General features: G+C 29.5%; 1 protein-coding gene across 1 annotated transcript; it reads right to left on the bottom strand.

The window, feature by feature from the left end:
* Positions 1-12,162: 12,162 nt before the first annotated feature.
* Positions 12,163-12,819, bottom strand: LOC129609837 (glycosyltransferase-like protein gnt13). The gene is made up of 3 exons (XM_055521962.1): positions 12,805-12,819; positions 12,461-12,735; positions 12,163-12,361 (listed from the first exon to the last, which is right to left on the bottom strand). Exons 1-3 carry the CDS (start codon positions 12,817-12,819, stop codon positions 12,163-12,165), a joined length of 489 nt encoding a protein of 162 aa, XP_055377937.1.
* Positions 12,820-14,046: the final 1,227 nt, after the last annotated feature.

Below are 14,046 nucleotides of genomic sequence, written 5' to 3'. Positions count from 1 at the left end.
TTGATTTTTTTTATAAAAATATTTTTATTTCAATTTGTTTTATAAAATAATAAAAAATTTTATTTGAAAGTAGTAATTAACAATTTATAGCACTAAGTCAAGTGGTAAGAATTTTGACTTACATAACGATGATGCGGATTAGCATTCTGGGATGACCAATTTCTCTCAGACAGCTTAGAATGCTTAAATTCTCTTTTAACCTTACTTTTTCTCAGTTGAACACTTGTTACAGGTTTTTTTTATTTCATTTTGACCACGGATATTTTTATTAGTTTTTTTTACTTTTTTTTTAATAGCAATTTAAGTTTTATTTTATCGGTTTTTTGTAAATATTATTACAGTTTTTAGTTAATTAATTTTATTATAATTTGTATAAATTTTGTTTATATGTCTTTTTGTGTTCACTCTTTTAAATTTATAACTTTAATTTTGTTTTCAGGTTTTTTTCGTTTTTAAATTTTTGCACTTTTCACAACTCTGGCCGTCCCTGCTCGGGCGCCAGTTAAATTTCTTTTCTCTTTGTTTATAAAAAAAACAACTATTTTAATTTTTTGCACGGTGTAATACCGATGCGTGTTTATTAATTATATTGAAAATACTAATCAACTAAACTTAAAAGCTAACGATGTTTATAATAATATAAAATGCCGATTAGGCAAATTTGTGTGAGGAAATTTTACAATTATTTTGTGAACTTCTACGCAAAGTGCAATACTATATTTTTGTTTTCAATAGCTTTGATGGGAATAATTGTGAAATGTGGGTGTCTATGAATTTTCGTGGGAACGTATTAAAATAATTTGTCATATGTGCTTATGTTGCCAAAAGTTTATATTAACGTCTTATGTTAACGTTGTTGACTTATACTATAGAAAATGAAAACAATAGTATGTATACTATTGAATTAAAAGTGCATACTATTGTATTTTCTATAAAAATACTTAGTATGTAATATTCAAAATATTATTACATACTAATAATTAGAATGAAATAGATTATTTTTATCTATTTCATTCTAATTAAGTAACTATTAAATATATGTATAACACCTTAAGGTAAGGGATAATCTTTCAGCTGGTGATATGACCTCGCGTCTACTGTCATCTTTTTGTAAACTGGGGCCTACAACTTTTAGTAATTCGTCAAAGTCTCTTGATCGCCCAGTCTTAATTCTTGGATAAGATTATTATAAAAACCGCGGCTTTTTCTTTTTCTTAGAAGGGGATGAACATGAAATCTTAAAAAATATATCACAAATTTTTTTGTTCACATTTACATTTTATGCTTTCCTATGCCTTCTAGAATTACATTCTTGCGTCAAAATTAGTGCTAAATAAAAAGTGGTTACTTCAAACTCAACAACCAAAATGGATAAAACATTATTATCCATTTGAAAAAAAAAAATATTTTAAAAAACTTTATTAAAACTTAAAATTTTTTGAATTTTTTGTTTATTATAAAAATAGCGCCAAAATGTTTTTGTTTAGTTCTTGACCAAAAAGTAAACTTCTCAATAGCAAACGTCAGTCCATCAGAAATGTCAGTTCTTTGGGAGTAGTGGAAATCAACCTTTTTACGTTCATGATATTTGCATGTGCTAGTATCTTAACAGTGTAAAAATATTATTGTCCGGACGTCTGGATATTGAGTGGAAATCCGCCTTTAGAGTAAATATTATTATATTAATGAGACAAGAGATGTTGAAATTTTATTTATGTTTTTTCAATTCCTTCATTCTCTCATTCATATATCGCTTTATTAAAAATTTGTGCAATAATTTTGAAAAATTGGTGATAAGGTTGTTGAAGAAGTATGCTTAAAAATTTTAATACGCGTGTTAGAATAGTGGCTATTTTATAATATTATATCAAACATAAAATTACGTCAGGGAATTCCTTTTATATTAAAAGATGGTTAATTAGTCAGCTATTAGGTTGAGTATGTTAAGTATGTATAGTTTGAAAGTGGAAAATCTGAAAAAGTAATAAAGTAAAGATAAAAATGCGTTTTTTTGTTTTTGAATTCATAAAACAGTCTTTTAATTATTTTTTACGTGTTATAAATTTTTAAAATTTATTACATACTTCGGATGATTTTAATATTTTCGCCATACGCATACTGACTTTATTACAAATGCTGCAGTATTGCCCGTATTTCATCACAAAGTGTTTCGCTTCTTCGAAGCTGTCACATCCAACGGTGAAGTGGAATGCAGCATATTCTTTTAGTTTTTCTTCGTTAACGTTTGCTTCTTGGATGTTGCTGAGGCAGATTACCTTTTCCAAATGGTAATGGTAACAGGTTTCTTCGAAATCGTCGTTATCGAAAATTCCAACCTGTCTGCCAACAAATCGGTAAAATATGCTGTATTTTTTACCGCTACCGGTAGCTTCTACGATTTGACGGCTCAGCGAGAAGCCGTCAATTTTATATCCCTGCCTAATTATTTGATTTCCAGTAGGCATTTTTTTTGATTTAAACTAATAAAATTTTGAAAAAAGCTTTCTAATTTATACTATTTTTAAAGAGCTTTTTATTTTTGGAGGGAATATATTGCATAATTTGAAGAAAAACAATTTTTTTAGATTAAGAACATTTGGTGTTTTAGGAATAAATAAAAACAAGCGAATATGTTTTTTTTTTTTTTTCTTTTTATACTATATCGGCGTATTTGATAATGACGGCAAGTATAAGTGCTGTTGTTATTTGAACTTGATGCTGCTTTTTCTTTTTGGGTGGTATATACTACATCATTTGAGGAAACAAATCTTTAGATTAAGAACATTTGGTGTTTTAGTGATAAATAAAACAAGCGAATATGTTTTGTATTTTTTACTTTATTGCGGTAATTTATAATGAGCATAAGTGCATAAGTGTTGGTATTATTAGCTGTTACATATTTATTGTCATCATTTGAACTTGATGCTACTTTATTTAATATCTGAGTGTACTATACAGTTCTCCCCGGTTAATTGAACCGAGAAAAGTTGCACACTTTTTGTATCAATTAAGCGGGTAAATCAATTAAAAAAATCCCGTTTAATTGAACAATTGGTGCAATAAAACGAATTTTTTTAACTGAATCGTTTACGCATGAAAACGAATACTCGCTATTGAAGATCAGGCGCAAAAACGAATTTGATCCTGCTACTGCATAAAATTAATAAAAACAATAGGAAACATATCCTATTACATATACTTATCAAAATATCCTAGGTAAAAAGCTATATTTAAAATAGGGGATACACTAATGAAATACTAAAACTCAAATTTTTTTTTATTTCAAAATTTAAAAACTTAAATTTTTCTTTATTTTAAATCCATCTAAGTAATGTAACTATGAATTCAAATTCAAAATATTTAAATCATAATATTTTTATATCACATAACATAACAAAAATTAAAAATAAATATTTCATATTACAAAGAAAACAAAATATTTCATACGTTATATCTAATTTTTCAATAAATTTACTATTGCTAGTTTAACAACAACAAATAGAATAATAAAAAATTAAACCTATTTAAAAAAATTTGTAATTTTCGTTTGGTTATGTTTGTAATGATTCTTAATAATAAAGGTTTCCATTTCATCTAAGTTTTCAATAAATTTATTTTGTGGGATAAAAAATTTCCGTACAATGTTTATGCCGTTTAAGACGTCCTTAATAGTAGGAATTGCATCATAAGTCTCAGTTTCATTATCGCTTGTTGTTTCAAGGTCTTCATTAAGACCAATGAAAGAAACTTCTTGAATTATTTCCTGGTCGTTAGGCTGACCATAACATTCAATTTCTTCATCGATTGCTACATAGCCATCAAATTCATTTCGTTCCATTAATCCACCAAAATCAAAATCAGTCATCAAACAGTCTTCATTAAAATTTTCACAATCTTCATTAGAATTTTCAATTATTGGTGCGTTAGAGGGAATAAATTTACTCTAAAAAATAATTAATTTGTATGTTGTAAACAGAAATTTTATGCTAATTCTAAATAAATTAATTACCTTTTTAAAACAATTTTTAATAGAATTTGGTTGAACCAACCACCAAGCTCTTTTAACCATATGCAACGCGTGAAATAGATTAATATTTTTCGAAAATTGCGCAAGTGTCTCCCCTCTTTCAATTGCAGCAATTTGCTTTCGCAAGATATTTTGCCTGTAATGCACCTTGAAACAGCGAATAATCCCTTGATCCAATGGCTGGGTAATTGATGTTGTATTCGGAGGTAAAAATTGTATGTTAATGTTACTAAAATTTCTGGAAGTTTTGTGGCAGCCAGCATTATCTACGAATAAAATAATTTTTCTATTATTTTTTTCCATCTCCTCCTCTAAAGATGTTAAAATATCTTCCCAAATTGATCCTACCATCCATGCTTTGTTTTGGGAGTAGTATTGGATGGGTAGAATTTTGTTTTTAAAGCAGCGAGGATTTTTGGGTTTGCCTATCGCTATTACTTTTTTATAATCGCCCGTTAAATTACAAATAAAAAGTAATGTCAATCTTTCTTTAAGTGATTTAAAACCTTTCACTGGATCTTTTGTTTTACTGGGAGTTGATGTAGGTAATGCCTTGAAAAACAAGCTCGTTTCATCGGCATTAAATATGTTTTCTGCATCATAATTGGAAATTAAATTGGGTAGGAGTGTTTCTGTGTAGTTGTTGGCATTTTCATAATCTGCTGAATTACTTTCGCCCTGTATTTTTTTGAACAAAATATTCTCTCTTTTTTGCCAGCGCCACAACCAACCGCGACTGGGATTAAAATCTTTATTCATTTGTATGGCAAACTGCTTTGCTTTTTCCATCAACATGTTAGCCGATATAACACCACCAGACTCCCTAATTCTATTGAACCATATTAAAAGAGCCTGCTCCACCTCAAAACATGCTCCATTTCTAATCCTTTTTGTTGTAACTTTACGGATTTTTGATTTTTCAATCAAATTTTTTTCTTCCCGTATCATTCTGTTAAAGGTTGATAGCGAACATTTGTACTTCGCGCACAAGTTTTCTTTGGAAATTTTGTTCTGTTTAAATTCATTCACAATTTTAAGTTTATCTTTAATAGATAATGATGAATTTTTTCTTTTTAACATCTTGAGGAATTTCTGAATTTTAGTCTTTAATTACATAAATATTGTTTGAAAATTGTTGTTTAATAAATTTCAAATAAATAAATTTCAAATTACTTACATTCAAATCAACCGGCGTTTACTTTTTTTTTATTTAAATAAATTTCAAATTTTACATGAGAAGAGCATGCGTAAAAAAGAACATCTGTAATTTTGACAACGTGTCAGTAACAAAAATTTGACATGAAATAGTAAAGAGTTACCTTTACTATTTCATGTCAAATTTACTTACTTTTGCTACACGTCATATTTTAGTACTAAAATTTCGATAAAAAAAAATTTTTTTTTTTTTTTGACAGGTCAATAAACAGGGGAATTTTTCACAGTTTTTATAAGGTAATACCAAAAAAAGAGATTCATTTAAGCGAGTTGTTCAATTAAACGATGTTATTCATGTATATTTTAATAGGGATTTAAAGTTGCCTTAGTTTTTCGTTCAATAAAAGGGGAAAATCAATTAAGCGTGGTGCATTTAACCGGGGAGAACTGTATATGACTTCTCCCTCCTTTAGATCAGAATTCTCCTGAATTCTTTTAGTTTTATTACATATAATTCTTTTACAAGTCAAAGGAATAAATGCTATTTTTAATACAATCATTAGTACCATATTTATACCTAACCAAATCTTTTTATCTTTTATTTTATTTATTTCTTTTAAATTATTTTCAAATTTCAATACAATATCTTCAAAAGTTACTTTATCTGTAAAATTGTTATTTTCATTTTTATTAGGATAATAAAATCGTTCTTTAATAATTTCTTTTTCATTTGAAAATTCATTATCTAAAATTTTTAATGAGCAATTATTGTAATGTATCAATGTATTTTCAAATAAAGTTAAATTTCTTTTTTCAGAAGATTGTTTTAATGTTATATTATATGGATTTTTTATTAAAATTGTTTCATCATCGGTTACATTATTTTTAAATAGTTCACAATTATTTTTGTATATACAATGCTTACTTATACTTAATTCATTGATTGTTTTAAATTCCTCATACTTATAATTTACATTATTTATTTGGAATATTTTTGCTTGTGGATAATCAATTTCGTTCTTATTTTTATTTGGTAATGGTAAGATTGTTTTTAATTGAACTTTAGTAAATGCTTTAGGAATCTTTATAGCAAATACCAACATTTTATTTTTCGTTATACTTAATCCTAATTTTATATATTGTAATTTATTAAGATCTATTTCATACTTTTCTCTTTCTTCATTTGTTAGAATATTTGGGTGTAATATACCATGACGTGCTGATGCTAAATTAGCTTGAATATGTTCAACTTTTTCTTTTAAAATTTGTATTTTAAGTCGCTGATCATAAAATATACTTTCTTTTATATTATTCTTTATTCTATTAAGTTCTGATACTACCAAATTCCTATCTTTTAAAATTATATTTTGAAGTTGTATTAAGGTTTTATTAACCTGATCATTGATTTTAATTTGACCCTGAAAATTATTGATTATATTATGACTGTTAATATCTATTCTAATTAAATGTTCCTCAATATTTTTTCTGTCTTCTTCATCCATGGTTCCATATAACCATTTCGATGCGCTACCTACTATATTAGTCTTCTTTTCGTCCGTTTGTGATTAATCGTAAAAGTTTTTACCTTTTACTTATGGAACTCAAAAATCTTATCAATGATCTTATTGATGATAACCTATGTTTTAAAAATGAAAACGCACTTCTGAAAGAAGATATTGAGCAACTTAAACAGAAGAGATACAGAAAATGTATTGAAATATGCGGCGTAGCTAAAACCAATGATGAGAATCCAAAAGCTATTATAAAAACCTTATCACAGAACATTGGAGTTGAATTAGAAGATAATGACATCAAGGAGATTTACAGAATGAGAAAGCAAGAAAAAAATTTTGGTTAAATTTAACAAAGTTAAAACTAAGCTTAACATATTAAAATCTGCAAAAAAAGCTAAACGAACAATGGAAATATTTGATAAACAAATAGATAATAGGAATAATCTTATCTTTATTAATGAAAGACTTACGAAATATTTTAACAGACTATATAAACAAGCTAGAGACTTAAAAAAAAGAAAAATTATTCAAATACATGGGTGCAAAGTGGCAATATATTTGTTAGGGTGACAGATAATAGTCCGATTATAAAGCTTCTTTCCGAGACTAGTTTAAATGTTCAATAATACTTATATATATAATAGTTATAGATTGCCAACAAAAACCCATGTTAAAACAAATATATATAACATACGTGATGTACATTTTGATGATTTGAATTCCCTAAAAATCATGTATTTAAATGCGAGAAGCTTATAGAATAAGCTAGATGATTTAAACTATATGTTAGATACTAAAATCGACTGTCCATATATCAGTTGTGTCTGAAACTTGGTTTATTGACAGCAAAGAAAATGGTACGAAAAAACCAAAGGATGATCCCATAAAAATGAGAAACTACTACGGTTTCTTCTCAAGCAGAACGTCTAGAAGAGGGGGTGGAGTTTGTTAATTATTGTGACGAAATCAATAGTTTATTAAGTATTACATTGAGTCATAATAAACAAAATATAAACATTACAGCAGTGTATAGGCCACCAATTCTTGTTGCAAACCAAGTTAATATGTATACAACACTAGTGTGCCTTACACTACTGTATAGTTTCAACTTATCAATGTACATACAATTATTAGTTATTCGTTAGTTTTTAAGGCTTAATTGTATTAAACAACAAAAAATTGTATTAGATTGATAAAATAAAAATAAAAAAAAAAAAAATGTTTCTTACAAAACTAGAATCTCATCTAGAAAGTCTAAAATCAATTAAATCAATTATTGTAGGAGATTTTAACCTGAACACATTCAATACTTACGATAATAATGTAAAAAATTACAAAACGATTGTTGAGTCTAATGGTTTTGCGTTTTGCCACAAAAATGTAACTCGACCAATTTCCCAAAGTTGTATTGATCATATCCTAAGTAATGATCTGAATAACGACATCAATTTATCCATGTTTCACCATGATGTCTCTGACATATACCGTCTTCTTTTTATCCTCTTCCCTGATTAATATTTGATGGTAACCCTTAGCTAAATCTAGTGTAGTGAAATATTGCGCTCTTCCCAATTTATCTAAAATTGAGTCAATATTTGGTAATGGGTACTTATCATCGATCGTTATTTCATTAAGTCTCCTATAATCTATCACTATTCTAAATTTCTTTTTTCCAGAGTTATCTGATTTCTTGGGAACCACTATCAATGAACTGGAATACTTTGAATTGCTTTTTCTTATGATTCCCTGTTCCTCTATTTCCCTAATTTGTTTTCTAACTTCCTCCTCGTGTTGAGGTGGATATCTATACAATTTAGCGTTAATTTGTTGCTCTGTCATTTTGACTATTTCATGCTCTACTACTGGAGTACTAGTTAGTACATCCCCCTCTTTAAAGAATATACCATTAAATCTTTTAATAATTTTTTCTATCTCCCTATATTCCTCCAAATTTAAGTGATCTAACTTTAATAATTTAATGATGTTTCTTTCTACTGTCTCTAACATGCAAATATCATTCATTAGATATGGTGTATCTAAATCTATAATAATTGTTTGTAAATTTTTCAATAAATTATTTCCTATTATGACTTTATATTTCCTAAAGGTGCTCCAAATTCTACAGGTGCAATTGTGTGTATTTCCTGATTAATTGAATCCCTACCATTAATTGTTGAGAAATAAATTGGTTCTATATCTTTTTCTTTAAAACCTACAATGCTATCATCTATAATACTCATTGTTGATCCTGTATCTATTAAAGCTAAAAATGTTCTTGTTTCGATTGTAATCTTTGAAGATTTTATATTTAAATATACGAAGTTTAAAGTACAAAATGGACGAAATAACTTACCTTTTAGATGAATTACAGTCGCCAGTACATTGAATTATGTTTACAGAAACCTGGATTTTAGAGCAAGACATTGATTTAATAAATTTAGCTTCTTACAACAAAATATTTTCTTGTCGTAAAACTAGAAGGGGCGGTGGTGTTGGTCTCTTCATTCATAATTCGGTAAAGCATGTATTACAAAAAAACTACTGCGATGATTACAATAGCATAATTTCAATAAAAATCATATCTACGGATGCAAACATTGATATTTCCACTGTTTATAGGCCACCAAACTTTTTTGCTGTATTTGATCAACATTTAAGTGAATTAGATAGAAATAATGCACTGGTAATAGGTGATTTTAACTTCAACTTAAACAATATAAATGATAATTACACTAATAATTACAAAAACATTGTTGAGGGAATTGGCTTTTACTTTTGCGACAATACAACTACTAGACCTGCTTCTAATTCTTGTTTAGATCACATAATTACAAATAAATTAAACACAAAAATAGGAATAACACATTTAAATTCTAATATAAGCAACCACAATATATTAATTATAGAAGTACAAAATAATAAATTTACAAATAATAATAGAGTTGTAAGCAGGTTAAGTAAAACTAATGTCAATTCAGTTAAACATCATCTGTCAACTTCTCAGGTGTTGCCGTTACAATATATAAAAATATAGTGGATACAATACATGAATGTAGTGCTAGATCAACTACAACAAGGATATCAAATGACAAAATAATATACTGTAAACCGTGGATAGATCGTGAATGTATGGAGATTATAAAAATAAGAAATTATTGGTACAATAAACACGTAAATAATTTAGAAATAAGTTATTTTCAACAAAAATATCACTACTGGCGTAACAAATTAACTTCTGTCAAGAGGAAAAAACGTATGGAATATGATTCCAGAAAATTTAATGAATGTTCCCATAGCCTAAAAAAAGCTTGGGATCTTGTCAAAGATATTGTAACTGATGGTTGCTATAAATCAAAAAATAATGACTTTTTATGAGTCTAGTTGTGAAGAAAATAAAAAGATTGCAAAATTGAATGATTTTAACAAGTTTTATTGCAAAGTTGGCGAGAGTTTAGCTAAGAAATTTCATGTTATCTACTGGCCCGTTCTTGAAACTGTTAGTAGATTCTCATTTACAAGAATTAGTACCAACGAAACAGTAAAACTTATCGATGGTTTGTCTAATGGGCATAGCTCTGGCGCTGACCACATAGATCCGTCATTAATAAAATTATGTAAGGACAACCTCGCCGGGCCCATCTCACAGCTAATCAACGCGTCGTTGGAGCAAGGTAATTTTCCTAACGCAATGAAAGTTAGCAAAATTGTGCCAATTTATAAAAAAACGGGGGACAAGGATGACCTAAACAACTTTCGACCAATATCTGTTGGTTCAGCAATCAACTGACTTCTATGACTGAATGCATACTTCTAACAGCGTGATCTTCTATCTAAATGGCAATATGGCTTTGTCAAAAATTCGAGTATAAACGCAGCCTTGTAGCTCACATCCAAAAAGGTATAACTTCTGGTAGCAGAGTTGCTCTTGTTTTCTTCGATATCACCAAGGCATTCGACTGTGTTGACCGAAAAATCCTGCTAAGAAAACTATTTGAACTCGGTATTGTGGGCAATGAGTATGTGTGGTTCAAGAACTACTTTCATTACCGAAGATAATATGCAGAATGTGAAGGCCTAAAGAGTGACGAAAATGATATTGACTACGGAGTTATACAGAGCAGCGCCTTGGGGCCGATACTGTTTACTCGCTATATCAATAGTTTGTCGAAGTTACAATTAAAAGGTAAGGCGTTTATATATGCTGAAGATTTAGTTGTAATCTACACTGAAAACAACACTAAACTCATCGAAACCGAAGCCAACCACTACATGCTGCTACTTTATGATTGGATGAAACGCCACAAATTGACGATAAACATAACAAAATCGAAGTACATGCTAATAAAAGAAAAAAATGTTGGTTTAAATATTACTTATAATAATAGTCAAATCGACAGAGTTGTTTCATTCAAATATCATATTATAATTGATGACGAGCTATCTTGGAATCAACATGTCGAAAGTTTGGCTAAAAAGACGGAAAGGATTGCTGGTGTCTTTAGGAAAATATCTAGCAGGGTTCCTGAGAGGCTGAAGATTTCTGTTTACCATAGCCTTTTCCACAGTGTTATTACTTATGGAATTTTAGTATGGGGTAACACATTTTTGAAAAGTTTAGAGGTTCTTCAGCGAATCCAAAATAAAGCCATCAAAAATCTCTTCGGTTACCACTATAGAACGTCAACTAACTTAATTCATAAAACACACAATCTTCTAAAATTAATGGACTCTAAAGAGCTAGCTCAAACAATGCATATTCAAAAAATACTAAACAAAAATATAAAATCCAATACGCAGCTTGTCCTCAACAGCAATTTTCATAATTATAGTACCAGAACGGCAACTCACATGCGCAGTCATTCAGTGAATAATCTAAATGGACTTGAGCCAGTCATTAACTCAGCTGTCAAATCTTACAATAGATTGCCAGCAACACTAAAAAAATCTTCAATAGGAGTATTGAAAAATGCTTTGAAAAAACAATACTTAGAAAAATATTAATTATGTCATTGTCACTTATTGTAAATATCTTTAAAATCAATTAATCTTTTGTTTTTTTCTAAATATTTAAGTATTTGATTTTTTTTTTTTGAATTCTGTTTAGTTTTTTAATTTTTAATTTTTACTTTTTACAATTTGAATCTTTATTTTTACGTCTTTAATTTAATTGTTTAATTTTTTATTACATTAATTTTAATCTTTTTATATTACTTATAATGTAGTTATGTTATCTTTTTTATATTCTTTTTTCGAATGTTGAATGGTTTATCCTGCGATATTATTATATTGTCAATTTAGCCTAATTTTTACTAAAAACATTTGTAAATTTCTGAATTATATACTCTATTCGAGCTTAAAGCTCTTTTGAGAAATTATTGAAATAAATAAAAATAAATAAAAAATAATATTAATTATGGGTAAACTGTCCGAGGGTAGTTCATAAAAAACTCTACATTATTTACTTGTTCAGTCTTGTCTCTTTCTGTTTTCTACTTCCATAGGTTCATTTTGTGTTGGTCTATCATAATTCCGGTGATGTGTTTGGCGATATTGGCCCGAATTACGCGTAAACCCGTAGTTATTATAATTATTACCTACCTGATTATTATTGTAGTTCCTTATTTGTCCCGAATTAGGATCTGTATTATTACTGTATTGATAACCTCTATTAAAATAATTTCTGTCATAATTATTCCTAGGGAAATTCCATTGATGACTATGGCGATTTTGGTCCGAATCAGAGAAATTATTATCAATTCTTTACTCATTACTACTTTTATTCCGTTTAAAACTATGACTTGCTTGTACGTTATTATATTCTTTGATTCTATTATTATTATTGTGCCTAAAACTGGTGCTCCTATTAAAAGTTTTGCTAAATTCATGTCTAATACATGAATCCTTAAAAAATTTACTCCTCATTATTTTTCCTAAATCAGCTTTGTCATAAATTTTGTCTAACATTACCGCTTGGGTCATTTCTTTTATTATATTAACTATTATTTGGTCTACATAGCTTGAATCTATATTTTTATTATCCTTGTAATATATTTTAATTTCATCACTTTTATATTTAATGTCTTGAATTAATTCTACTAACTCACTTACCGAGTTGGCCTTCATGTTATTCCTATTTAATATAATCCTATTGTATAGTTGTGTTGGTTCTATATCAAGACGATATTGTTTTAAGTACTGTTTTTATGTTGTTCCAATTTTCTGGATCAGGGACGTTCGTTATTTTATCTCTTTCGCTTGTCCCTGTATTTTCTCGTGGTAAATCATCCTAGTTATTGCTTTTTTTTATCCCTGGATCCTGTGTGGTGCTTAGTTGATACTCCACACTTGATACAAATGAATTTATGCGGACAGCATTCTGTCGAGTAAATATTGACATATTGGTTGGTGTTGAACAGCCATATTATTACTGTTGTTAAAGTTATTATTGCTGTTGTTATTATTATTGTTTCTACGCATGGTTTCACCTTAGTATTTTAATTAATTGCTCTTGCTTGAGACTTTCGTATACTGAAATAAGTATGTGTATTTTATTATTCAATAAATGGGGGGGGCACCCTGGCCCAGGAGGGATGACTGGCAACGATCCCGTCTAGTCTTCACGATGGGCAGGATTAGATGGGCTGTTTTCTCTTTCAGGCCCTTCAAATCTCCAGGTGATGACGGGATATATCCTGCATTTTTGCAGAGGGGTTTCCAACATATCGCTAGAGCACTGTTGGGAATTTTTCGCGCCAGCTATGCGTGGGGTTACATCCCTCAGGCATGGAGGGTGGCTAAAGTGACGTATATTCCGAAGGTGGGTAAGCGACCAAGCAACCACCCAAGGTCTTTCCGTCCAATCAGCCTTACTTCTTTTCTATTGAAAGCAATGGAAAAAGTGATTGATAGATTTATACGGGACGGTGCACTGGGAAGCAATCCCTTGCATGAATCTCAATACGCCTATCAGTCGGGAAGGTCTACTGTACTCGCTCTGCAGAGTCTGGTGGGGGTCCTTGAAAACTCACTGGAGGTGCGGGAGGTAGCAGTTGGCTGCTTCCTTGATATAGAGGGAGCTTTTGACAACACCCCATATCATGTCATCTGTGAGTCGTTGCACAAACGAGGGATTGATGCGACGACTAGCAGATGGGTCAATCGGATGCTACAGGATAGGATTATTAAGTCCACCATAGCTGACGATATACTCTTCATCTCCGCTGCAAAAGGATGTCCGCAGGGCGGGGTTCTTTCGCCCCTCCTGTGGTCGATTGTAGTGGATGATCTAATAGCTGCTCTCAGGGGCTCCGGGGCGCGTGTCTGGGGATACGCTGACGATGTGGCCTTCGT

The sequence above is a fragment of the Condylostylus longicornis genome, unplaced genomic scaffold (genome assembly GCF_029603195.1).
Source record: "Condylostylus longicornis isolate FDR11 unplaced genomic scaffold, ASM2960319v2 ptg000040l, whole genome shotgun sequence".
Lineage (NCBI taxonomy): Eukaryota > Metazoa > Arthropoda > Insecta > Diptera > Dolichopodidae > Condylostylus > Condylostylus longicornis.
The sequence above is the reverse complement of the archived record's forward strand: the minus strand, read 5'-3'. Positions and strand labels throughout refer to the sequence as shown.

Bases quoted from the DNA above. Each gene is read 5' to 3' on its own strand.
- LOC129609837 (XM_055521962.1), bottom strand. The intron at 12,362-12,460 runs GTAAAGAATTGA...TTATTTTAATAG, and splicing joins CGGAATAAAAGTAGTAATGA to AGGTTATCAATACAGTAATA.